Here is a 26,660-nt window from a genome sequence, read left to right as displayed (position 1 = left end):
TGGAGGGGATACATTAAGACATTCTGTTTGTGGTTGCTCTCATCATTCTGTACTGACATCTTTCCTCAAAAAGTGAGACATGAACAAAAACCTATTCCTAATAACAGCTAATACAGTCAGAGACTGTTCAGTTGAAGATCAAATGCATGTTAGATAGGAAATCTTTTAAAGCTCCTAAGCATTAAAGGTATGCCATAAACACCCTATTTTATGTCTATCTGCCTATTCCTTCTATCTGCTTATTGATCATCTATCAGTCATCTCTAATATAATGTGATAGCATTATATTTCCCATAATGAGATATATAATCTGAAGTGAAACCATAACAATATCCATTACCTTGATTTTTTAAAGAGTCCATTAAAGTCTGAGTAATGTTTCTAAGGCAGGAAAATGATATACGTTCACTGGCCAAAATGCTTTCCAGAGCCTACAAGAAACCGTGAGCAATTTTAGTGATTACACAGCAATGGTACTGCTTTAACACTGTACACATGCCTGTATCTTTATGATCCCCAAGTTCAACACACACACCTGAGAAGTCAAGGTACGTTAAAAGTAGTATGTGACCGATCCTATGTTCAGACTGAGAAAGAAATAACTAGCGGGTGATTGATGGGTCATAGACTGACCACACAACGTAAAGAGGACATAGCTCCTCTCCAACAGGAAGTCTCAACTGGCCTCTACTAGGAATGAATGACAAGCAGAGGTAACTGGCATGCCAGTTATGAAGGCTGACAATGGCATTGCCACTTGCGCATACGCACATGGAACACTGCCACTACGACAGTACACATTTTACCCTCCCCAATCTCGGCCTACCCAGATGCTCACGCATCTTCATTCACAGGTTCTAAAACACCTCATGATGCCTAGGTAGCAACCAGGGGAAACATCAATGAGTCAGGAAGAGCTGACCCTCATATTTAGCCTTTCATTTTAGCATATTAAATTGGACTTTGCCTGATGAGGTAAGGTTTAAAAAGCCTAACCCTATGGTGGATGTAGTAGGGCACAGGATTCCCAGCACTCAGGAGCAGAGGCAGGTGGATTTTTGCTAGTTCCATATAAGCCAGAGCTACACAGTAAGATCCTGTCCAAAAATAAATAAAAGATAAACATCAGTCCTGTAATACAATCACTTCAGTATTTGAGGGGTCAAAATGGGCGTTGAAGGCAACTCACAAAACCGTTCCTATACCATTCCTATAATGAGGCAAGCATCTATAGTACAAAAAGAAGGGACCAAACAGACAAAAACCCAGGATAAATGTAATTTTCTCCATCCTTCCAACATGGCAGGCTGTTGGGGGAGTACACTTTCTCTCCATCACTGGATTCAGTCTTCCCAAGTCTTTATTGTACTTTGCATTTCCTCTAGTGTTGTGAAGCAATAGACAATTTTGATTTTTCTAGCATCTTAAATAAAATCCATGCTTTTGTGTATGGATTGGTGGTATGGTGAGGGGGGGGAGGATGAGAATCCCTCATAAGAGAGCTTGTACCATGCGCCATCCCAGCTCTGCTGCTCTGTAGGTAAAGATAATGATGGCACATGATAGAACTTTTGTCTTACAACTTTTTCTATAAGATTCACTGAACTCTCTCAGATGGCTGCCTTGTCATCACAATGTCATGTTCAATAGCTGAGATTTCTCTCCTGAGGTTAAGAAAAGGCAATTAGCAGTCAGTGGAATGGAAAATTAGAATAAAGATCAAAGAGACTTTCTTGCTCCATAATAAAGCAATAAAGTATTTTGTTTGTTGTTTTTCCAGATAGGGTTTCCTTGTGTAGTCCTGGCTGTCCTGGAACTCATTCTGTAGACCAGGTTGGCCTCAAACTCACAGACATCTGCTTGCCTCTTTTTTCCAAGTGCTGGGATTAAAGATGGGAACCACTACCACCCAGCTAATAATGTATATATTTAAAAAAATGACTCCAGCACAAATCATTCCATACTAATTTCTGCCATATATGTAGTGAGATAGTAATATACACACTGGTCTCTGGCCTTGGTCCCTGTCACAGTTCCTATGACTTCTAATGATAGTCTCCTGAATGACATGTGCTAGAAGACTCTTCTGTTCTAATGAATGGTCTTGGCCCCAGCTCTTGAACAGCCATGCTAAAACCCTGCAAGCAGAAAAACTAGGAAAACATTCTGTTGTAACATCTGGTGTTTGCCCCAGATTCCTGATACAGAACTCCTGACACCACTGTAGCTTCATGGGAAAAAAGACCTCAGTGTTTTAGTACAGTCACACATGATGGGGCTGGTTACCATGGCAACCAGCAAGGAGCTTAAAGAATTATCATTTTTAGCCCCACTCCTAACCTCCTGGGAAGAGAAGAACTGAGGGGTAAGTTGACCAATAACAGTCAATGATACAGTTGTGCCTAAGCAATGAAACCTCCATAAACTTGTGGGGATAGAGCGTTTCAACTTCAGATGGATAACGCCGTATAACATGCAGAAGTTCCTGGGGGACAGGGAGGCTGCACACCCTCCACTGGAAGCACTGCCCCGTGCACCCAGCTAGTTGTCAGTAGTCTTTAATATCTGTTTCAACATATAAATAACTCAGGCTGCTCCCTGAGTCTGTGAGACAACTAGCAAACAAAGACGAAGGATAGGTCAGAGCTCACAGTTGGCCTGAAGCATACCAACCTACTGGTTGCCACTGGCATTTAAAAGTGGGGCGAGTTTTATGGGCCTGAGCCCTTCAGGTCAGTAAAGTCCAAACTGACCTGAATTTCAACCATGAGCGCACCAACACTGTGGACTGTGGGGCTGCGGCACTCTCATCAGTGCAAGTGCAGTTCGGAGAAGCAATGAGTCGTCTACTAACACAGCTGGATATGTTGTTACGTTTCCATTATTCCGGATTTATGTATGCGTGTGTGCGTGCGTGTCTGTGTGTGTGTGTGTGTGTGTGTGTGTATAAAGCACATGCAATCACATATTTACTAATATTACTTAAGCTTTGAAAAAAAGAGAGACAACATACACTCCTAGGTTGGAACATGAAAATAAAATTTTTCTTAGGGTTGATAACATATCAGTTTCTCAGCAGGAAAGTTCACTTACTATACACACTTACTTGTTTCTTGGTTGCAGGGTACTTAATATCAAGAATCAACTCCTTTATTTCCATTTCAAATGAATCTATAATGAGAAAATCAGACTAGAATTCTCAGTCTATCACAGAGAGAAACTTGTATGAGAGAAAATGAGCTGTCTGCACTCTGTCCTAAAGGAATCACAGGTTCCCCCAAATTATCATGAAGAAGTTTTCACACCCCCTAATGTACGCATCATCCTCTCAGAGCATGGACATAAGATAAATGTCCCTCACCTCATCCTGGAAAGGACAGTCCCGAACAGTCAAGCTGCACTCATAATCCACCATGCTATGACACTGATAAAGGCACCTACCAAGACTGTGGGACTTTGTTTTCAGCAAGGCTGCCAGTTTCTTCACTAAGTGTAGGTCCTTGGCTCTTTCACTCTTCTTATCGCTAAAATAGTAATCACAACTTATTACATAATGTACATTGTGTTCTTTCTAATCCTGATGCAATCCAACTCGTTTTTTGTTTGTTTCTTATTTAAAGGGATCATCTAGTGATATAACAAACCACATAACACCAAGTATAAAACAAACAAACAAAAAAGCCCAAAGTTAAGGACTATGCAGAATGTGCACAGCAAAGTCACCACAGACACAAACCAACTCTTACCTCAGTGCTAAATGGAAAGGCACATTCACCGTTTTCACACTTGCAGACACCGGGTCAACAAGACAGATCTGGTAAGTCTGAGGCTGCCAACTCTGACTTGTCACATTGTTTAAGCCCATTATTTTGTAGCCAGGATACAACAACCTAAGGCAATCACATACCAGTGGGTAAGATTATCAGCAGAAGCAGAAATCCCACAAGGTGCTCTGACTACAGCTACATCTTCATCATTGCAGGGGTATTCCCTGGGCAGACAAACAGTGATAAACAGTGGCAAATAAACAGGAAGCTAAGTCAGGCAGAACGGACTCGGACAGAGGAGGTCTACTCTCCTTAAAGGTTCTAGGAAACTGTAGGAACACAATCAAACCTACAGTCCAATGGCAAATGAAGCATATGCCTTGCTTAGCATCATTGGGAAACTCTGGCGGATATTTCCTTCGGGTTCTTCACAATATAAGTAAAAGAAACGTGACTAGAGCAAGCTCACTTAACTCAGCAGCAAACCATAACATTCTCAGTAATATTTCTTTGCTATGCAATATATAATCCTCAATTATGTATCAGGCACTGATGGGAAAAACAGGATATCACATTCTGCAATTCTCCAGTGCCTTGCAATCTACTGCATGCTTTAAGGAAAGCTCCCCCATGTTTCTCTCTGGGACCAGCAGACACCAGGGCTTGCAGCTTACCTGCAATGCTTACCCACGTTGAAAGCACCTACTCTAGGCCCTTGCTGTGTGTTCCACACTTCCAAAATCCCCCTTCGTGGTGCGTAGATCACAAGGAACTGAGCTACTCGACTGGGACCTTGAGTATTTCCAAAGGGGGAGAACTCCCCCTTTTCTGGTACTCGCTCATGGAGGTCCTCTACAATTTGAATCCATCCGATCTGTGCATCCCGATACCCTTGCAGATAGAAAAAGGTAGCCAATCAGTTTACTCATCTGGGCTCAACAGGAGGTTCTCATGTATTTCTGACTATTTAGTGGAAGGGAGGACATCAAGACAAGACAGAGAAGTACATTTCTTTTTATTATTAGACAGAAAAGATTAAAAACAATGTAATAACCTGTCACCAAAACATACTTTCTCAGATCACTCTTTTCCTTAAGAAGAAAATATTGTGGACATCATCAAAGCTTCCTGAGTCCATCCCTCCCTCTGCAACTCTGCTCCCATTCCCGTCCTTTCCTCTCTTTGAAAGATTCCTTACTTTAAAAACAAAAAACCAGGTCTGGGAAGAGTATTAGTTTAACTAGTTAAAATATAAGCAAAGGTAAAGCTGCCCGCCTGCTGCTCACGCTCCTGGTGGCGTAGAAGAGGGACCGCAGGTGGCAGAGCAGCATAAGGAAGACACTAACACGCTGCTGTGCTTGGGGTAGCCCTCTCATGACTAACATGCGTGGAGATCACAAGTGACTGAAGCATTTGGAAAACACAGGCAAAGACATCAGCAACAACTGTGTCTTTATAAAGGAAAAGGAACGTTGCAGGAGGAGGAAGCTGACAGTGACAAAACTGGAAATAAGTGCAAGAGGAAGAGGCTAAAGTGCCTGTGACAAGCAGGAGTGTGCACAAGGTCCTGGGTGCAAAACCTAGCAGCACAAACAACCCAAGCTAACCAGAAAAAAGGCCAGTGCTTCAATTGATGGTGTGTCAATTAACTACCAGTCAATTGTTGTTGACCTGAGTTGATATTAAAAAGAAAAGTCAAGGAGGATTGAATACTGTTACCAACCGAAAACTGAAAGATGATAAAGTTGCTCAACTACTGGGGTAAAAAGCAAGGCAACTTTTTCTCCATTTTTGTAGGGAAGTACCTTTCCACATCCGTACTGCAATTCCTCGAGCTACATCTAACAAGATTACTCTGCCAAAATCATCTGTGACTGCTGCCAGGGTATTACAAGGAGAGAGGCATATGCTTTCTCCATGCCGTCTAGAATCCGGAAGTCCAAATCTGTCATTAAAAAATAGACAAATAAAAGGTAAGTCAGACTCAAAGTTAGAAATATGGAATAATAAAATGTATAAATAAAATAGACTATGTCTATTTCTAAATTAAAAAATATAAACCATGCCTGGATTAACAATTCATCATATTTGACATTTGCAACACAAAATTTACAAAGGAAAAACATTCCCACAGTACTATTTTGTCCTTCCAGTTTTTCTTTGAATAAGAGTCTTGTCACAGAAAACACCACAACCAACTGCACTGCAGGATGCTCTGCTCCAGGCATCTTCTGTTTCCGTTGCCCAGCGTGTCCCCAGTATACTAGACAGCACATCTTGCTGACATCAACACATCTATCTGTGATGGTTAACTGGAATGGTAAGGAACTTGGGCAGAACTGAGAAATGCCTAGGACATTAAAAAGACACACTTCTGGGTTGTCTGCAGTGTTCCTATGGATTAGATAATGAGGGCTCTGATCCTGAACAGATTAATCCCTTAAAGGTTTATGATACGATAACATTATCGGAAGGTGGTGAAAAACAGAAGGGGACACGGTCGGGCATGGTAGAATACACCTTTAATCCTAGCACCCAGGAGGCAGAGGTAGGCAGACAGCTTTGAGCTCGAGGTTAGCCTGGTCTACAGTCAAGGCTATACAGAGAAACTCTGTCTTGAAAAAAGAAAAAGAAAGCTGGACTGTGTCCTTGGAAGCCATGTCTTGCCCTGGCCTCTTCCTGGATCCCATCTTTCTGCACTCCCTTAAGAGGGCAAAGGCTCTGCTCTGCCACATGTGTTCACTGCACTGACACTCCGCTCCGCCATCAACAGACTGAACACTTTTGGAACTGTGAACCAAAATGACTTTTTCCTGCTTTAAGTTATTTTGACCTCAAAACCAAAAAAGTAACTAACCCATTGTCAGAAAAAAGAATTTTCCTGCTAAAGTGCTGTTGGTCTGTAACCAGCTTATGAGAATCGCCATGTGACAGCATAAACATGAAATGAAAAGGAAGGGAGCTCACACAGAAAAAGACATTGAGCTCGGTGGTTGGACTTCGTCACATGGATTTGAGGTACCAAAGGCCATTTGACTAATTTCTTGATTGCTGAGTGAATTCAGAATTCAGGTTGTTACAACACAGAGCGAGAAAAAAGGCTAGGATACAGTTCAGTGCTGCAGGGCTTGTTTCACATGAACCACGAACCACTTTGTAACTTCCTTGTTTAGATTGTAATGAATGCAAAGGTACCACCCTCAAAAAATTGATTTTATTAACAGTTCATTAATCCGCTTTCTCCAGGTGAAGAGCATCTTTAAAAATCAGAGCTGGAATATTACTTCTTTATGGTGGTATTTTATATTTAGGTAATAAGCAACAAATGAAAAGAAAGCCAAGCAAAAATCAAACCCTCTCTTCCAAAAAATTAAAGCAACAACAACCCCACTATTCAGATACACTGATGTGTTCTAAAGTAGAACACAGAAGGAAGTCCAAGCCAGCACTGTAAAGAGTCCCCCTCTTCTGGGAACTCGTGTTCCAGTTGAAAAAGGCATCCTACATGAATGGTAATTCTCAGAAGCCACAGAGTGGCAGAGTCAGAAGATCAACTAAGGACCCCACGTGCGTGCAGCTGTAACAGCAGTGCTCAGAGCACCCGAGTGAAAAGCATGACTTGCCTCACGGCTAGTGGGGTGGCTGGCTCCATCTTGGGCTTCTGCTTCTGGACAGTTTCTTCTTCATGCTTGCTTTTCCAACCAAGCCAACCACTGAAGAGAGGGGACACAAGTGAATACTAGCTTCGGGACTAAGAGTACCAGAGTCCAGGCACAATCAAGTGAGATCCGAATCAGACCATTTAAAAATGCTGTTTCATTACCTGGCAGCACTAAAGAGAGCAGAAGTCAGTTTACTTGCAACAGCAAGCGCCACGTGAGATAGCAGCGGCTGTGTGCTTCCCTGCAAAACAGACATCCAGAGAAAACCAAGATGCAACCTGTGTTCTAGAGGAGACTCTGAAGAGTATGAGTTGCAAAGTCTATTCCAGGAGCTCTTCCTGAAGGCATCAACCTCAGTAGCAGCAGCTATACACAATTAGCCATTGGATTCAAAAGTGAAAGCCACTAGTGGCACAAGTTGCTCTGGTCAAGTATTCTGACCTCAGCAATGTGAACCTGCACACTGAGGCAAGAACTTCCCACTGTGCTGAGCTGCTGCTGCTGCCCTGTTACCAACCGTTAGGGTTTCTCTGTTTAAACTGTAGCTTAATGAAGAAAAAGGGGGTCAGTAAGACAACAGCATTGTCTAGCTGAGCTATGGATTCCCCAGCTGTATAAGACTGCCTCTTCCCTTACTTTTTTATTTTTAAGTAAATATATATTTGTATAAAAATAAAAAGACAGTTCAGCCCATCCAGAGAAGGCTGTTTTTGTTTGTTTGTTTGTTTGTTTTTAAGTAAGAAGTGCTGCCAAATGTAACACAACTTTTCCCTATTTTAGGAAGCAATTTTCAAAATCTGTATCAACTATAATGGGCAGCATGTTCTGTCTCACAGTTCCTTGTTTATTCTAATCCCTGGAGGGCTGATATAATTAAAAAACAGCAGTTGCACCAATATTTAAACAAACTTAGTCAAAGAACTTAGGGCTTTAGAGACACTATTGGTTTTACCTTGGATTTTTTTGTTGCTGATAAATATATACACAGACATATGCATGCACAAGCACACATGTGTACCCTGATTTTCAGAGCTTTTCAGTAAATCTAAATAACTTAGAAGAAAGCTGGACTGGTGACATGGCACAGGAGTAGAAGTACACATAGCATAAGCTTGATGACCTGAGTTCAAGCACTAGAACCCACATGGAAGAGCCAGAAGTGGTGGCGTGCTCCTGTAATTCTGGCACTCACGGGGGAGTGGAACAGGAAGGTCTTCAGCCAGCTACCAGGGAGAAGGAAGGAGCAAACTTCCAAGAGTTGTCCTCTGGCTCACCCACAAACAAAACACATGCCTGCACGGAAACAAACAAACACACAAAACACATGCCTGCCCTCACTCACACTCACAAAATGTGTAATCACTTACACACAAACACATCTGTAATTTCTTTAATTATAAAAAAAATTCTTTAGAAGAAACTTGTGATTAATTTTAGCTTCAGGTAAAACTTACAAATTGAAACTTAATCATTCTAAGGCTATGTTACTATATCAAATTTTTAGGCACATTAAAAAAATACAGAATGCCTCTACTCATGATGAGACTCATACCTCTAGAGCATAGAAGAAGCCAGTAAATGGACTGGACCCCACAGTGATGTACTGAGACATGGCAGGTGGACTGTTTTTAATGGCTGCATTGAATCCACCTATGTTGGAAGCAGTCTTCATTTGATCAAATGGTGACAGAGTCATAATACCTTATTATTAAAAGAAACAAGACAAAAGCCCCAGTTTGAAAACATTAAAATGACCTTATTTAAACCATTATTTTTGCTTCTGCTTTAAGATGCTACTACATTAGTTTTATTTAAGTAAAAAGTAATTTATAAATATCCACATTAGAAAGTGCTGATAAAGATTAAAAGTACTAACCTGAATTGCAAGCATAGCCTTTTTAAAATCCCTATTACTTTAATGATCCCATGTAATATTACTTTTTTACCAACTATTTTAACTCACTAACCCTGATATTTTTTTCTTCTATTTATGAAGCAACACTTGGGTTCCCTCTCATGCAGCTTAGATTCATGTTCCATTACAGCCCCTCCCACAAGCCTTTGCAGCAATCTTACTCCACATGCCTTCAGAGTAAACCTTAACCGTGGAGTGTCTTAAGTTTCTGCTCTTCAAAGAAACAGCTGTTCACACTAGAACGTAACACAAGTCAGCATCCAAAAATTCATGCTTTACCCCCTTACGTATCTTCCTTACTCTCCTTTCAGTGAACAAGCTGCTCATCCACCCAGCAGCTACAACTGAAGTGTGATGGCATCACCTGAGAGCCCATCACTTAGGAGGCTGAGACACGGGGTGAGGAGTGGGGGTGAGCCTTTTCACTCTCAATCAAGCTGTAATAACTTCCCTTGTTCCTCAAGTCTTCTGAGGTCTTTGGGGTCCCCAGGCCTATATTCACATTTTGTCCTCTGCTGAGCATGCTCTGACTACAAACCTTCCCCCAGCTGGCTCCTGCTCACCACCCTGCCTCAATCCAGGTGTGTTCTCTGAAGCCTGTTCTTAGCATCCATCTATGCACTTCCTTTCTTCTAGATTAGTGGGTCTTCCTAATGCTATGACCCTTTAGTACAGTTCCATGGTGTGCTGACTCCCAACCATAAAATTATTTTCATTGCTATCCATAACTGTAATTTTACTATTTATGAATTGTAATGTAAATATCTGATGTGTGACCCCGGTGAAATGGTCGTTTGACCCCCAGGTTAGAACTGTGGTCTAGATCACAACTCTGATGATTCCCTCTGAAATCCCAGTGTTTTGGCAGCACCACATTCAGACAAGCTTTCTCAAGGCAGGAACTGTACTATCATGTGATTCCAACACCAGCACTAGTGCCTAGGGAATAACAGGTATTTATTATTGAATGAGTTAGTTAAGACCTTTACATGAAGATGTACATAAAATAAAGTTTATTGTACCTCTTACTTTTTCATTTTGTAGGCTGGGGAGTAAATGAATAGAATAATGTTTTCTATCCAATCATTTTCCCCAGCCAGCTTCAATGTTCCAAAGTCTAATTAACAGAGCAGGGAGGAGACCCTGGGCTGAACTCAACACTTTGGAAAATTTGTAAACATTCCTCTTAGCAAAAACCTGAAGACACTCAAGGTCATTACAAGAATCAGAATGTCAGTAGTCAAATGACATCAAAATAGTAAATGACCACTTAAAACTACAATGTTTATGTTGAGGGTGTGATTAAATCTTTATTAAAATTGCTACTCTATCTTAAAGACATATGCCTAGCTGAGAAAAGATGGAACTAACTTCCTAGTGGTTTTCAATAAAGGCAGTGGATTTTTTTCACATAAGAATAAATATCAATTTCTAATAAATTGGATGTTACAATAAAAAGTGTAGGAATAAAGACAAAAACAAAATTAGCAATGCTTACCAATACTAGCATGATCGATAATAGTGGCAATGTCTTGTAGACCCCATTTCTTATAAGCTAACGGTGGTGGCTGTATATTCTCATTGCCTGATGCTGCAGCTGTCAAAAATAAAAATCAGAGAGTCCAAACAACTGTAATGAATAGAATAACATTTTATCAAAGAGACATTTAGTATATAATTTACTGTTCTAAAATGTCAAGTAATAATGAAGCACAGTAATAAAAATGGCATAAAACTAGATGTATTCATGCCACACCAACACATACAAAAACACAACTGTCAAAAGACCCTGCTGAACCTGGTCCCGAGCGAGCAGCGGTTTTCTCTTGTAGCAGACAAAACAAGCAACTTCTCCCCACAGCCAACTTCAACAGTGCCTAAGAGTATACTGGCTTCCAGCTCATTTGGTAAACCTATGTGTTTAAAGAGGTTTGGGGAACCTATTGATGAATCTGACCTATATGACCTGGCAAATAGTCCAGACTTTGCTATGCTGTTATACACAACACATAAATAGGGATTGTAGTAAAAAGAAAAAAAACAAACAAAACAAAAAACAAAAACAAACAAAAAACGATAAAACCATTAACACTGGCTGGTCTCTTCTAGTTTTTAATAAAATTATTACCTACAAAAATGCCCATTCTCTTTTGTTAAATATATTAATGGTGACTTTACTCACTCACTCATCCATCCATCCATCCATCCAACCAACCATCCATCCAACCAACCATCCATCCATCCATCATCCATGAATATCCATCTATCTATCTATCTATCTATCTATCTATCTATCTATCTATCTATCTATCTCTCTGTCTCTCTGTCTCTCTTTATCTATCTATCTAGGAGAGCAGAGGATCACATACCACAGTCTAAACTGAACCTGAGATCCTCTTTCTTTGGCTGCCAAAAATGATGACTATTTCATCAATCTCAAAATAATGAAGTTATCATGGCCAAATTTAAACAATTGAAAAGATAATGAAAATAGGTATAAAAATTTCAAGTGTTCTGACATAAGGAAAAAGTATGAACTACTGAAAAGAACCACAAAACTAAGACTTGAGCATGTTTCTAATCATAACCTGCTAAGATACAATATTTCCACTAAAGGTATATGAAGACTTAGTTTCCCTCTAGAAGAAAGTGCTTGTTTTGTACCTTATATAAATTTAGATCTAAAAATATATATTTGTTGTTGTTGCTGTTAAGCAGCAAGCATATCTTAAAGAAGCTCTTCTCAAGGGGCTGGCAAGATGGCTTCCTCAGTATTGCACACAAGCATGAGGACCTGAGTCCAGAACCCAGCAGCCATGTGAAAACAGTGTGGTAGCTGCAATAACACTGCTGGAGGGATGAAGACAGGGAGATCCCTGGGCTCACTAGCCAGCTCATCTTGCTGAACCAGTGAGATCCAGGCTCAGTGATAGAACTTGTCTCGAGTGAGTGAGTGAGTGAGTGAGTGAGTGAGGCAGCAAGTGAAGAACGTAAGGGAACACCGTTGCTTTTGACCCTAGCTTCCACATGCATGCCACCATCACACAATGAGGTTCTTGATTTCCATGCAGTTTTCACCTCTAATAATGAAGTCCCCATATATGAAGCTTAGACTTCCAGCTTAGTCTTCATTGACAAGTGTTTCAAATAAAAAGGCCAAGATGACATTCCTGGCCCTCTCCCCTGTGATGTAATGTGCCCGCACACAGTGACACCTCTATTCTCACTGAGGTAGGCAATGGAGTCAGGGGATTTCAGGGCATGGGTCCTACAGCTTCTCATCTAGGAAGAGGTTTGCTGGCTGTACCAACATCCTTACTCAGTGAATGTCACTCTCCCAGCCAAGCTATGTTGCTGAGTTAAGTGAAGAAAGCTTGCTACTCTCAGGCTGCCACAGCCCACTCCCAACAGCTGAACAGCACAGAGGCTGCAGCTCTGTTTATGAACAATCTCCTGCAGGAGACAACTCACTTGTGTGAAGAGGAGACCACACTGAATAAAACTATCATCACCAGAACTTACACACTTCTTGCCAGAAACAATTACCTTTTGCTACCTGGTTTCGACAAGCACGAAGAGACTGAAAAAGACTGAACCCATCAATAGTCACAATGGCAGCTGGATATAGGATGCTCAGTTCTTCATTCTGGATAGAAATAAAGAAAAAAGTAGCCTTTCTTAAATAGACACACAAATAAACATTTTCCTTTTTAAAAACGCCTAAAAAATCACACTTAGTTAAATACTATGACCAAACAGTTAACTACAAAATACAAAACAGGGAGAAAGCAGCAGAAGGAATAGGAACTAATTTCAGATTGACTTCTGGCCAAAGACTTTAACTTCCTCTCAGATATGAGCTTTTCAATGTAGCAGGAAATGGCTTCAGGATAATAATGAAAATAATAAAAATTTTGTTCCAGCTCATGAGAAACAGTCAAGTGTTATGACTATTACATCTTATGAAGATGTAAGTCAAGTGTTAAAAATAGAAGCTCACTGGGTGTGGTGGCACCTGCATGCCTTTGGGAGGCAGTGAAGGCAGATCTCTGAGTTCAAGGCCAGCCTTGGTATAGGACAACAGGAACCCAGTTTCAAACAAAACAACAAAAACCAACCAAACAATAAACAAAACACCTCAATAACTCACAGGCGCTCACTCGATATCAGAGGCCTATCCCAACACTCATTCTCAAAGTCATCTACATTTGCGTAAGTCTATCATATATGGTACTGTATATGAAGCCAGTGCCACATTTCATTTATTTATAAGTGCACACACATTTAACCTATACCACAATACTGACTGTGATGCCTCTAATCAGTGCTACATTCATTCATTCATTCATTCATTCATTCATTCATCCGTTCATTTATTTATTTGTTCATATTGTTAAAGTGCTGAGTGTTTAACTCAAGCTTGTATAATAGGCAGGCATTTTGTCAACTGAGCTTCACCTCAATCCTATTTTTTTGCATTTTAGTAAGCACACAGATGATTTTTACTTTTGCTTTTTGTCACACTCTCATGCCTCAGTAATTTTTAAAAAATCCATTTCAAGCAGGACATGATGAGATCCACCTATAATCACAGCACTAGGGAGGCATGGTTAGAGGATTATGGATTCCAGACAACATGAGCTACACAAAGAAATATCAAACCCTAAAACAACAAGCATACCCCCATAGCTACCCTCCCTGATTCCACTCTCTCCAGCTCCAGTCTCAGAAAAAATGTTCCAGTGGCTGTGGCTGCATTACTTCCTCTCTAATCCTCTGTATCAATTCTGATGTTTGCATCATTTTTAGTTCACACAACTTTGCTCACTCTATCACCAGCTTCCTGCTGTTTTCTAATGGGTTTCTTTGTTACCATGCACAAAATCCTACATTTATGTCTTCCCTCACTTTTCTCCTAACTGCTGAAAGTATAACCCCCTCTTCTCCCATTGACTGATTATATTGCACACCTATTATCCAAAGCTCACAGCAAATCTAACCCCATGAAATTTCTTCCTCTTGAGTGCAGTCATAGCTCACCTTTCTCTAACCCTGTAGTTTGATTGCATGATTGGCTGTTTATGTTAATTCATTCTTAGACGCTGGCAGACAAATCTAGTTGTTTGCAATAGATTGCTTTTTCAATCATTTCTATTTTGTATACATACAGCACATATCTGTTTAACAAGGAACATTCTGGAGCTAAATCGTGCAAAAAAGACAATGCTCCATTCAGCTTTATTTATTATATGGCTTTAACCCTGTACACTACGGACCAAACAGAAGCATACTGGTTCAGTACTGCTACAGTTACTGTTTTATTGTAGACAGGAATTTTTCTTTTTTTTTATATAGGTAATTTTGACACTTGAATTAAAATTTAAAAGATTAAAAAGTTTTATTAATATATTTTCACCAGGGGCTGGAGAGATGGCTCAGTGGTTAAGAGCACTGGCTGGTCTTCCAAAGGGACCTGGGTCCAAATCCCAGCACCCACATGGCAGTTCACAACTATCTGTAATTCCAGTTCCAGGGGATTTGAGGCCCTGACACAGACATACATGAATACAAATCACCAATGTAATAAAATAAGATTATTCACTCTTAAGTCATTGTGTGGTCTAAACAGGAATAGCTCCCACAGGCTCATAAATTTGAATGCCTGGTCACTAGGGAGTGGCACCATCAGAAGGTGTGGCTTTGTTGGAGGAAGTGTTGGAGGGGGGTGGGTGTTGAGGTTTCAAATGCTCAAACCAGGCACAGTGTCTCTTGCTCTTCTTGTTGATCCAGATGTAGAACTCTCAGGTCCTTCTCCAGCACCATGTTTGCCTGCATACCGCCATGTTTCCATCCTAATAGACTATAAACCTCTGAAACTGTAAGCCAGCCCCAATTATATGTTTCCCTTTGTAAGAGTTGCCATGGTCATAGTGTCTCTTCACAGCCTAAGATAGTCATAGAACACTGCCTAAGACGGTCATCTCAATACAATATTTCATTTATAAAATAGGAACACTGGTATTCGATTAAGCTACAAATTACCTTTCTAGAATATGCCAGCTCAGCTAACTGTGCCACAAGACAAATCTCTTAACTTCTAGGTAAAAAAGCAAATGAAATTGCTTTAAAACAATGCCACTGTAACTTTTTTCCTAATTCATATTATATGTATGAATGTTTTCTCTACATGTATATCTGTGTATCACATGTGTCCAGTGCCCATGGAGGATGGAAGACAGTGTTTTGGGAATCAAATCTGGTCCTCTGCAGGAGCATCCAGTGCTCCTAACTGCTGAGCCCTTTCCCCAGCCCTGCCACTGTTATTCTGAACATAATCTTTATGTTACCTGCTCAGTCACTCCAGGGTGCCGAGGGATTTCATAGGTCCTGCACTTAAGCTGAAGTACTTTGTCTTCATTCAAAAGTTGTGCAAGCAAAAGCACACCACTCTGGAAGCACAGAAAAGGGCCTTGCTGGTTTTCTCCACAGTGTAACTGAACAGGGATATCAAGACAAACAGTACCATTTCCCAATAGTCTCCCAAGGACACTGGGTCCTCTCTTTCCAAAACTGTACAGCTTGTCTTTGCTTCCTGTACAGACAATTCCTCACTTGTCCTGCTTCCACCCCACAAAGCAGTGGTTCTCAACCTGTGGTTTGTGACCCCTTTGGGGGTTGAATGACTCTTTCACAGGGGTCACCTAAGCCCATCGAAAAACACAGATATTTGCATTATGATTTGTAGGAAAATCACAGTTACGAAGTAGCGACCGCATTAGGCAGGCTGAGAGGCACTGCTAAAGCACCAGCCCATGCTTCCAAGCATTCAGTGAGGACTACCTTTTTAGATTCCCACCCGCATCCTTGGAAATGACACCACAAGGTGGTGTAATAGGATGCACAGCACTGAGTCGGCTAGCTGTCTCCTGCTGGAAACCCAACTCACCTCAGTGTAGAAGCGCACATAACCAGACGTAAAGCCCACCACAATGCAGGTCCAGTCAGGGCGCCCAGTGGAACTCCTGTCACAAATAAAATTGATGCTTGTACTGGCTCAGCCATCAAAGCAGAAGAGACAGAGAGCCTATACTGATGCTTACCTCTTTTGGCTTGCCAGTGGGATGCACAGAGCACTGGTCACATACTCCCTATAGGCAGAAACAAAAGCAAAATCATGAACTCAGTCACTGTGCTTAGGAGTAAAGTGTGTGTGTATGAGAGCAAGAGAGAAATAGAGATATACATAGATAGGTAGGAAGAAAGAAAGTCTTACCATGCAGCACTGGCTAGACTGCATTCACGATATAGAACAGGCTGTCCTGGAACTCAGAGAAATTCACCTACCTAAGTGATGGGGATTAAAGATGTGTACCGCCATGTCTGAATTAATTCTCTATAATTTAATGTTGAAAGACAGTAGGTGGAAAACGATATCCTGTGAACCATTTTTATTTGACACATAACTAAAACAGTAAAATTCTTACATATAACACATAACATAGCAAAAAGTAGTGTTTCTTTCACTTGGTATTAACATGAAACAAAACAAAAAATTTATACAATTTACTGTACAGAAAACATGGAAAATCTCAAATGGTTGCCAGGCAGCTATTTCCCAGCATCACTGTCTCCTGCAGTGAAGAGCAACCCTGCCTCCTTGTTTGTGCCTGGTTCAAGGCAAAAGTAACTGGCATACTGAATTTCTGTGGGAACTTTTGTTTCTTTGTTTTGGTTGGTTGGGTTGTTTGTCTGTTTTTTGGTTTTTTGGTTTTTTTTTTTTTCCAAAACAGGATTTCTCTGTGTAGCCTTGGCTGTCCTAGACTCAAGTTGTAAGCCAGGCTGGCCTAGAACTCACAGTGATGCACCTAACTCTGTCTCCCTGAGTACTAGGCTTAAAGGCATGTGTCACCATACCCAGCTTCTGTGGGTACTTTCTTTTAGGAACTTGCTACATTTCAAGAAGGTATTAGATCTCTGGACTGGAACTGGAATAACCAAACCTGGATCCTTTACAGAAGCAACAAGTGGTCTTACTAAGCCACCTCTCCAACACCTAATAACCTATTTCTAAGGACATATGAGGTTGTTTCCAAAAAATGATTCTTTCCCCTGACATGCAAATTTGAAATAGTGTTAGGGACTCAGAGAAAAACCTTGAAATCTCAACATCCCTTGCTGACTGACTTTGTTTAGACCAAAACAACATAAACCATTCAAGCCAACATACATGCAGCCCCATAGATCATGCTAGGTAATCAGGATATAAAATTAGTCTTTTCCTTATTGTTTCACAGGTGATCTGACCCCTTCCCTTCGACATCTGAGGGTACTAGACACATGCTGGTGTACAAACACAACTGCAGGCAATACATTCTGTTGGAGGTTGGTCTGATGCTGGCCCTCAAGATCTGGTTACACCTATCCTTGTTTTTAATCGCACCTAAGACATACCTGATTGGTTGATTAAATGGCATATACCTGGGCAGGGAAGAATGGAGTAGACATGGCTAAGGCTCCCCAGGCTTTTAGGTTCAAGAGAGAATCACAGGAATCAGAGAGGAAGGATGAGAAGAGGAAGGAGGACGCCACGTGGACAAGAAAACACATGGGCCGGGAGGAAGGACTCCAATAATGGCATAAAAAAACCTAGATGAAGAATACAAGCAAGTACCATGGGAATATGGATGGAAGATAGTTTAGAAAAGGATGGTACCATGGGAATATGAATGGAAGATAGTTTAGAAAAGGATGGTTAAGGAGGATGGCATTGGATGGGGCCGAGAGATAAATGGTGAGGTTACTGAGACAGCCAACAGAGGTAAAAAGGCCTGGCCCAAGGTAAATAAGGCAATTATAAAATCTAACAGGTGTCTGTGTCTTATTATTTGTGGTAGTGGGTTAGATCCGTGATAAACTTAGGGCCTATAATAAACATTATATAATCCAACACTAATTTTAAAATTTAAAACATTAATACACATAACATTAAATGAATAAATCTTCTAAAATATTTTTCTTATTAGAGTTTATAAAAAAATCATAAAGGTAATAAAACAGAATCTGAATGAAATAGTTCCCTACAGCCAGTAAAGTTGGGCTGGATACACACACACACAATTTATAAGCAATGAAAGAGATGCATTTAGAAACAAATCCACTTCATACATATAACAAACAAAGAAACAAGTGAACTAGCACCTACCCTTCTTCCACACTTAAGGAGCCACTCCAACCAACAGCAAACTGCATTTCTTCCTTCCCTTTCTCACTGTGCTTCCATTTTGCTAGGAAAAAAAAAAAAGAGAGAGAGAGAGATAAAATAAAACCAGTAACTTACTTATAAATTCTCATCTTTCCCTTTAAAAATCTGAGGATAAAATGTTCTGTTAAGAACTGATGTGGATATTTATTATAGGTAAGTACATCAATGTTTTTAACTTGTAAAAGCATTCTTGTAAGACCATCTGGTCTTTTAACCTTTAGTCTCTCCTTCCTCCAGTATAAACCACAATTTACTACTCCACTTAGAGTAAAGTTATAAATTCTCATGCACCACTTTATTGACTTTATTTATAAGACTACTTTATTTTCAAATGGCAGGGGAACGTTTTATATTAGATTTATGCCATGGGAATGAATTTCCTCTATAAAACTACCCACAGATATTTTATATATAATCTTATTTTATTCTATGAGGTTTTTCATAATCTATGTATCTCCAAATGTTAATATTTAATCTTCAACAAAAAATGTGAGCTGAAAACTTAAGAACCCAGTGAAAATTTACGGTGAGTGCTGTGAGTTTTCAAGCTGCAGCCAAGTCCCTTTCACACTGTTGTAAGGGGCCAGTTATAGCCTGTTCAGCACTGAGCATCCCTGGTAAGAATTAGGTGATGGTCAGTGCTGCCTCACAAGTGTCACAGAATGATAGCTTAAAAGAGCAGAGGTAACACAGAATAAATACTAAGTGTTCTGGGTTTAAGGAGTTGATGCTCAGATTGCAAAGTACTTGCCTTGTGAGTGCCATTCCTGGCAAGCACATAAACAAACAAACAAACAAACCAAAAAACAAAAACAAAAACAAAAAAACAGGACAGGCCTGTAATCTCATTGCCAGGGAGGCAGAGACAGGAAAATGCCAGGGTTCACTGGCCAGCCAGTTTCAGCTCCAGGTTCAGCAGGAGATCCTGTCTCAAAAACTAGAGTAAAGAGCATTAGAGGAAGACACCTAATGTCAACCTTTGGCCTCCACACACATGCATAGACAACTGCACATACAAGTGCTCACACAAACTTACACATACCACAAAAGGAAAATATCCTATTTATATATTAAATGTAGTACATAAATTATAGAACTACTATGTAATACAGAACAGAACTAACATGTTTCCAAGTCCACTTCTGTTCTAATCTCCTCATTAAAATGGAGGCAGCAGAGAATAAAGGGTACTTACACACTAGAAATGCGGCCTTTTGTTCCCGAGCTATAACCATAAGATCACTGGTTGGAGATAATGATAAAACACACTCTTGAAGCCAGGAATTTTTTTGTGTTTTAGAAGTATTTCCTTCTTCTTCCTATGCATAAAAGTACAATTACTATAAATAAGAAGGCTTTTAAGGAACACTACAATTGTGCCTGCCTGTCTTGAGTAAAAAGGAGAGAAAAAAATACTCCCAATTCTTGCATACCAACATATGTCAATAACAAACACCAAATAAAATACTATTATAAAAAAAACACATTTGTTGTGAAAACCAACACAAAACCTTTATATGCAAATAAATGGCATTAGAGAAATGCCAAACAAAAATCACTCTCCAGTCGTAACTCAGTATTAAGAATTTCAACAGGTATTAAAAAGATCATTAGACTATGTCTGAGCAAGGGTTCTAGTTTATATCCATGCAACTTTGATTGGAGAATCAGTCTCTGAAAAGACCTCTGTGCCCAGATATATTTGGTCCTTGTGGTGTTCCCACACTCTCCAGGTCTTACTAACTCCCCCTTCTTTCATATGATTCCCTGCACTCTGCTCAAGGTTTGGTTATGAGTCTTAGCATCTGCTTTGATACACTGCTAGCTCAGCATCCAAGTGGGTTTCCCTAGGAAGGGGAATAGTTCATGTCTCAAACATGAACTCAGCTCTTTGACCTCCTCCCAAGGGAGGAGCAGCCTTGCTAGGCCATAGAAGAGGACACTGCAGTCAATCCTGATGAGACCTGATAAACTAGGGTCAGATGGAAGGTGAGGAGGACCTCCTCTATCAGTGGACTTAGAGAGGGGCAGGGAAGATATAAGGGAGAGTGGGTTTGGGAGGGAATGAGGGAGGGGGCTACAGCTGGGATACAAAATAACCTGTAATTCATATAAAAAATAAAAATTATGAGAAAAGCAAACTTTAAAATAAAAAAAGCTTAAAAAAAAAGATCATTAGAAAAATCTTTCTTGGGCCAGCAAGATAAGCTGGGCAAGCAAAGACACCTGCCACCAAGCCTTAAGACATGAGCTCAATCTCCAAACCCTGGATGTTGAAAGGAGAAAAGACTCCTCCTAGGTGTCCTCTGACCTCCACACATGCTGTGCATGCACAAGACCACACACATACACACACACCACACATAAAATAAATAAACACATTTCACCTATGACTCTAAGCACCCAGAGGTCTACTCAGAAGACAACCAGTGAAATATATAAACGTATGTTACTTCCTGGGATACTCTGCACATATGAGCAAATATATTCACTGTCCTTCCCTCCTTTTTTCCTTGTGAGAATTCATATATAATATATGCATTCTTTAACATGCTGCTTTCTTCATTTCACAAGAAGTTTCTTTATTCTTTTTGATAGCTTCATATTAGTCTGACAAAAGAACACTTAAAATATGGGATACAGAAACATTATTACTGGCAAAATTTGTATTTTAGTCAAGTTCTTTTTAAAGGGAATTCTGTGTTACCTTACTATTTTATACAGAAAAACTAGAAAGTTATCCCCACAGATAAAGGTCAGCTGTGATCACATTTCTCCCTGGATCCATGGTTTCTGTGAGAACATGGTCTGTTTACTCCATGCAGTATCTGAGGCTCCTCCAAGTGGCCTTATGAGCTGAAGCTATCAGACCCTATGGCCTCCCCACTAGTGACTGAGACCCAAGATATTAAGTCTGAGTCTTGAAAGCTTTCATATAAGTGAAATCCCACCTTCATGCAACAGCCTGGAAAGAGAGCAAACCAGAGAAGAATAGAAAATATTTGATTAAAAAATAGTGATAGTTCAAGGATTATAGGCACACACCACCATACCCAGCAAAGTCAGTGTATTCTTAAGGAATTTCTTAACCACATCTTTAAAATATCTTTCCTTTTACCCCCTCTGTGGTGATTTGAATGAAAATGCCCCCCATAGACAAATTATTGGAGATGTGACCTTGTTGGAGGAAGTGTGTCACAAGGGATGCTATGAGGTTTAAGAAGTTCAAGCCAGGCTCCTTGTCATGCTCTTGTCCTGCTGCCTGTGGATCTAAATGTAGAACTCTCCAGCACCACGTCTGCCTGCCTATCACCATGCTTACCACCATGACGATTTTGGACTAAACCTCTGATCTGTATGCCAGCCCCAGCTAAATGTTTTCCTTTATAAGAGCTGCCATGGCCACAGTGTTTCTTCATAGCAATAGACACCCTCTACACCCTCTACATGGAATTCCAGTTCCTTTGGTAACTACACATGGCTCTGAATTTTCTCTTCTTGGAAATGTGACTGGTTGAGAGAAAGGAACAAGCATTCTTAAGAATCCAACTCAAGGCACAGGGCAGCAGCAGTAGAAACAGAAGCCCACGCATGAAGTATGGAGCTGTGCTTGAAGGAGTTCCTATGTCAGAACTTTCAAAGACACTTCAAGTCAAAGCAGAAATAATTTGACAAAAATGCCAGGACAGGGGTAGTAAGGAAGCCCCCAACCAAGGCTGGATGACAATGAACTAGTACTAGCTTCATCACACTTCTAGTTTGTCAACAGGCAACAAATGGTACAAAACAAGCCATGAACCCAAGTTATCAGTGCACCTTTGGTAACTGGCAAGATGCAGGATCACTGTTCGTTTGTTAGGTCCTCTGCCTACTAATTAGGTTTCTGAAAACCTATTTACAATAATGGACCACAGTCACTAATATTGCTCTCTTTATGCCAGTGATCCTAAAATAACACCACCAACTGAAAAGGTGGTTAATTTCCCAAGTGAGGTGAGAAATTAAGAAGAAAGAAAACAAATTATCCCCCCCCCCCCCCAGTTAACCAGGAAGTTTCCCATAAAACCAGACCCTTGGTTAACACTACATCCATCACTGTAAATGCAAACCTCTGGAGATAGAGTGGGTGAAGAAACCTGGTTCAGTGTGGCCTGTTTACTGAGGCTTTTTCTTTGAGAACAGGGAAAATGTCATAAACAGAGCAGGAAGGTATCAGAGCCTCTGAAGCAGGCACTGGCTTTAACCCAGGGCTGCATCATATACTTAACATTCTCCTTTATTTTTTTTTTTTTTGTTTCAGCCTGACTTGTCACATGAATTGTTCTTTCAAGATGTGTCAGATGCTAATCCTACAGCACTGTAACCAGCTTCTGATTGCTGCGCCATGCAGATGACTCATTACGGGCCTGATGTCTGCTGTGTCTTCACTGCTGTATGAAACAGCCACCAAAGCAGCCAGGAGCAATTTCTCAGTGTGCACTTTTAACCTTGAATGTTCTTTTCACTGTGCTAACTTTTAGAGCTGTTTATATATTATAGAAGTCACTGTGACCAGAGGCTCCTGGGCTATAGCAGTCTCCAGAGTTACTCTACAGAGGTCACAGTACCAACCTCTTTGATATTCTACTCACAGCTTTATGAGCTGGTGGGACAGCTGGGTCCTCATGGAGTACCAGGAAGTAAAGGGTATCTTCTACCAGACTGTGGGTATACTTTTTGGGCTACTTTATTGGGCTCTTATATCTACCACCCTTCTCAATCCCAATTCCTTCCAATCCCTCCAACACTAGGTAGGCAAGAAAGAAGGTCAGAGGGGAAAGGGGGCATAGAACTCTTTAGACTACTTCCTGCTGATTAGGGGTGTGTTAAGTTCCCTGGGGCAAGCCCAATCTTTGTTAGGATATCTCCAACCAGCAACAGCAAGAACAGCAGCCGGGACTCATTTATAGCCCCTCCAGAGTCCCCAGAATTCCAAGGTAAACTATCTGCAGTTGGCAAAACTCACACCCCTCCTAGAGCATGAAACAATCTTAGTGGCTGTGGATAGTCTGAAGCATATCCCACACCTGGGATTAAAACAAAAAACATATTCACATAACATAACTGGGTTGTTAAAGAAACCAAAATTCTCACTACACCAGCCCACGGACACAAGCACCTTCCGGGTGATAGGTCCACTTTCTTTCCTTGTAGTTTTTCCTTATCACCATCCCTCCCATACGCTGTATTCTTCATTTTGATCATGCTCCTACTGTCAATATCTTCCAAGGCATGTAACTTGTTTGTTTGGTTTTCTTGCTGCTGTCACTTCCTCAGGGGGAGACGAGCACTCTGCTGGGACCCAAGTATCCTTTATTCACTGAGCCCTTGTTATAGCTGACAGCGTAGAACCTGAAGAGCAAACAGGCTTCTCCTTCCTTAAAAGGGCTTGTCCAGACTCCTGGTACTAAGTATCTCAAAACCACAGCCATTTACTCTCTCAAGTCATCAAAATGACAAACAACTTTCAAATCACCGAGAGGCATGTAGGAATAAAGAACACCCTGGAGTTCATAGTGTTTCCTGCCGAGCTCAGGAGACCCGGGCTGGCCCCTGGGTGAGCAGCACCCAGTTATGGTGGCTGGTGCTTTACTCACTCTTTGAAACCTGTCAGTTCTCTTCATGCCTCCGTCTCACCAGGGACTAGCTCTGCAATGACTGACCAATAAAAACAAAAGTTCACTTTCCTCCACTCATCAGCCTCTAACCAAAGGCAACCGACTAAGAACATCCTCAGTGCTTACAGTGACAGGGCCTTGACACAGCCTAACAGTAAGCGAATAGAAGACATTCAACTCCTGCTGTTGGCGTCATCTTTAATGTGGACAAAACCCAGTTATGTTCTGGGAGGCGCCTCAGGACTGTTCTTAGCAAGAGCACCAGCTTTCCACTCCAGCTTCCTGTGGTGACTGATCCGTTACCTGGCTTGGACTTCTGCATGTCACATGCCTCCAAGCCTCTTATGCTGCCATTTGCTGCACCTCTGGATACAAACCACTAGTGTTCACAGTCACTGAAAGCAGCGGGAACAGTCTCACCTCTGCTGAGTGACATTTCTGGCAGTCCTGGCACAGCTGTGAGTATGAAACAATGGAAAAGAGAAAGAACCCCAGACCACAAACACAATGCAGGTAAAAACCATGAAGAAGTCTGAATTATGAGTAAATAGAAACCAGTGAATCCTGTCTAACTGCACATAAAATTTTCAGAACAGAGAAATCTATACACAGAAAGTAAGACATTTGTTAGTGGAGGACAGGAAAAAGGAATAATTGGAAGTGACTATTCATGGATTATGAGGATTCTTTTAGGGTAATTAAAATATTATAGAGGGCTTGGAAAGATGGCTCAGTGTTTAAAGCACTGTATGTTCTTCCAAAGGTCCTGAGTTCGATTCCCAGCAACCACATGGTGGCTCACAACCATCTATTCACTGGAATCTGATGCCCTTTTCTGGCATACCAGTGCATGTGCAAACAGAACACTCATATATGTAAAGTAAACAAATAAATATTTAAATTTAAATATTTAAATAAATAAAATATTATAGACTTAGATTATGATGATAGTTATAAAACTTTGAGAATACTAAGAAAACTGTGTTATATACTATAAGAGAATTACATGGCATATGAGTCATATTGATAAAATATACATTTAACATAACAATACTAATACAAATCTGTGTGGTTAAAATGGTACAGTAAACATTTGTTTAACACAAAAGAGTGGAGTACAGAGTTAGAGGACATTGTGATGGCCAATCCTGGTTATCACTGACCAGACTGGGAAGAACCTCATGGCTGGCCACTGAGTGCTGAGTGGGAGATTTGTTTCTATTTTGTTATCTGAAGTGGAAAGGCCCATCTTAAAATGTGAGCAGCACTTTCCAATGGCAGCCCACACACAGAGGTCCTAGAAAAGAGTTTGTTTTTACTGCTTGCTTCTGCTCCTGCTGGCAAGTTCATTTACCCTGCTGCTGAAAGCCCTCATTGATGTCAGAAGCCTGCTTCTTCAGGCTTCCAAGACGGACTGGAGACAGTGGCTCTGCAGGAACCCTCCAGGCCTTATCACCACACTAGGACTGCTGAGGCAGCCAGCACCATGGATTAAGCAGCTACAGTCTCTTAGCCTCCAGGATAAAGCAGTGGCTGTTACACACTCAGGTCACATCATGTAGCAGCCTAAGACAGTGACTGTCACACACTCAAGCCATGTCATGTACCAGCCTAATAGGTCCCCTTCTAATAACAGTCATTCTTTTGATTCTGTCCTAGGTACCCTGACTAATACAGGAACTAAAAAGTAACTAGATATATATACAACAAATGCTCAAATGGCAAAGGTGAGAATTTAAGCCTTTCAATAATCACATAAAATGTAAAAAAAATTATTTAATGAAAGCCCCAAGTATCAGGCTTATTAAAAGTGCAAGATCCCCCTCGTCTGTAAGGGGTGTCCCCTTCATCCTGAAGGGAGACTACTGCAAATTAAAGAACACACTTCTAGCTAACAGATCAAAAAAGAAGCCAAACCTGTGTGTGCACAGGAAAATATGTAGATTTATATTACAAAAGAAAATAGATGTAAAATAAGTAATCTAAAATGCCTTTTTTCCCCCAGACTCTTGAAACAGGATTATCTTTAATGACCATAAACAAACTCAAAGGAAAGAGAATTAAAGATAAACACACTACAAGAGAAAAAAAAAATAATGAAGTTTTGAAACTACTAGAAAAGCTAAAAAAAATTTTTTTAGGTATAATAATCAAGGGAAAGGGGGAGAAAATTAAATTACTATAATCTTGGTATGAAATGAGAAATTACCCAAATCATAGAATGGAAGAGAAGGCCTCTGTATACACGTAAAAGTCAATGATTACAGAAACAAAGTATTTCTGGATGTCACATAGCACAACATGGCCAAGAAAGGATGTGGCAGAATTGTAAGTGGCTTTTAAGTAAAGCTATTTCCCAGAACAGCAAGTAAAGGTCCAAGAATTTTCCTCCCTCTA

General features: G+C 40.6%; 1 protein-coding gene and 1 non-coding gene across 4 annotated transcripts in view; both read right to left on the bottom strand.

The window, feature by feature from the left end:
• Rab3gap2 (RAB3 GTPase activating non-catalytic protein subunit 2) overlaps positions 1-26,660 on the bottom strand; it is an 82,349-nt gene that overhangs the window by 33,506 nt on the left and 22,183 nt on the right. For 2 of the 3 annotated variants that reach the window (XM_021635780.2, XM_021635781.2), the window contains exons 3-18: positions 19,802-19,925; positions 18,547-18,628; positions 16,445-16,492; positions 16,291-16,366; positions 15,692-15,793; positions 12,891-12,990; positions 10,843-10,941; positions 8,982-9,130; positions 7,591-7,670; positions 7,391-7,480; positions 5,573-5,712; positions 4,442-4,658; positions 3,747-3,890; positions 3,442-3,524; positions 3,107-3,171; positions 341-431 (exon numbers count right to left, since the gene is read on the bottom strand). In XM_021635780.2, the coding sequence (XP_021491455.1) occupies positions 341-431; positions 3,107-3,171; positions 3,442-3,524; positions 3,747-3,890; positions 4,442-4,658; positions 5,573-5,712; positions 7,391-7,480; positions 7,591-7,670; positions 8,982-9,130; positions 10,843-10,941; positions 12,891-12,990; positions 15,692-15,793; positions 16,291-16,366; positions 16,445-16,492; positions 18,547-18,628; positions 19,802-19,925 (1,690 nt within the window). Of the gene's footprint in view, positions 1-340; positions 432-3,106; positions 3,172-3,441; positions 3,525-3,746; positions 3,891-4,441; positions 4,659-5,572; positions 5,713-7,390; positions 7,481-7,590; positions 7,671-8,981; positions 9,131-10,366; positions 10,556-10,842; positions 10,942-12,890; positions 12,991-15,691; positions 15,794-16,290; positions 16,367-16,444; positions 16,493-18,546; positions 18,629-19,801; positions 19,926-26,660 lie in introns of those variants that run through there. The other variant, XM_060364881.1, reaches the window with a different exon arrangement.
• On the bottom strand, positions 10,381-10,512 carry LOC132646584 (small nucleolar RNA SNORA36 family). The gene has a single exon (XR_009584847.1). It is a non-coding gene; the product is annotated as a small nucleolar RNA SNORA36 family (small nucleolar RNA).

This window comes from Meriones unguiculatus, chromosome 11, assembly GCF_030254825.1.
Source record: "Meriones unguiculatus strain TT.TT164.6M chromosome 11, Bangor_MerUng_6.1, whole genome shotgun sequence".
Classification (NCBI taxonomy): Eukaryota; Metazoa; Chordata; class Mammalia; order Rodentia; family Muridae; genus Meriones; species Meriones unguiculatus.
This window is presented reverse-complemented; position numbering and strand designations above follow the sequence as displayed.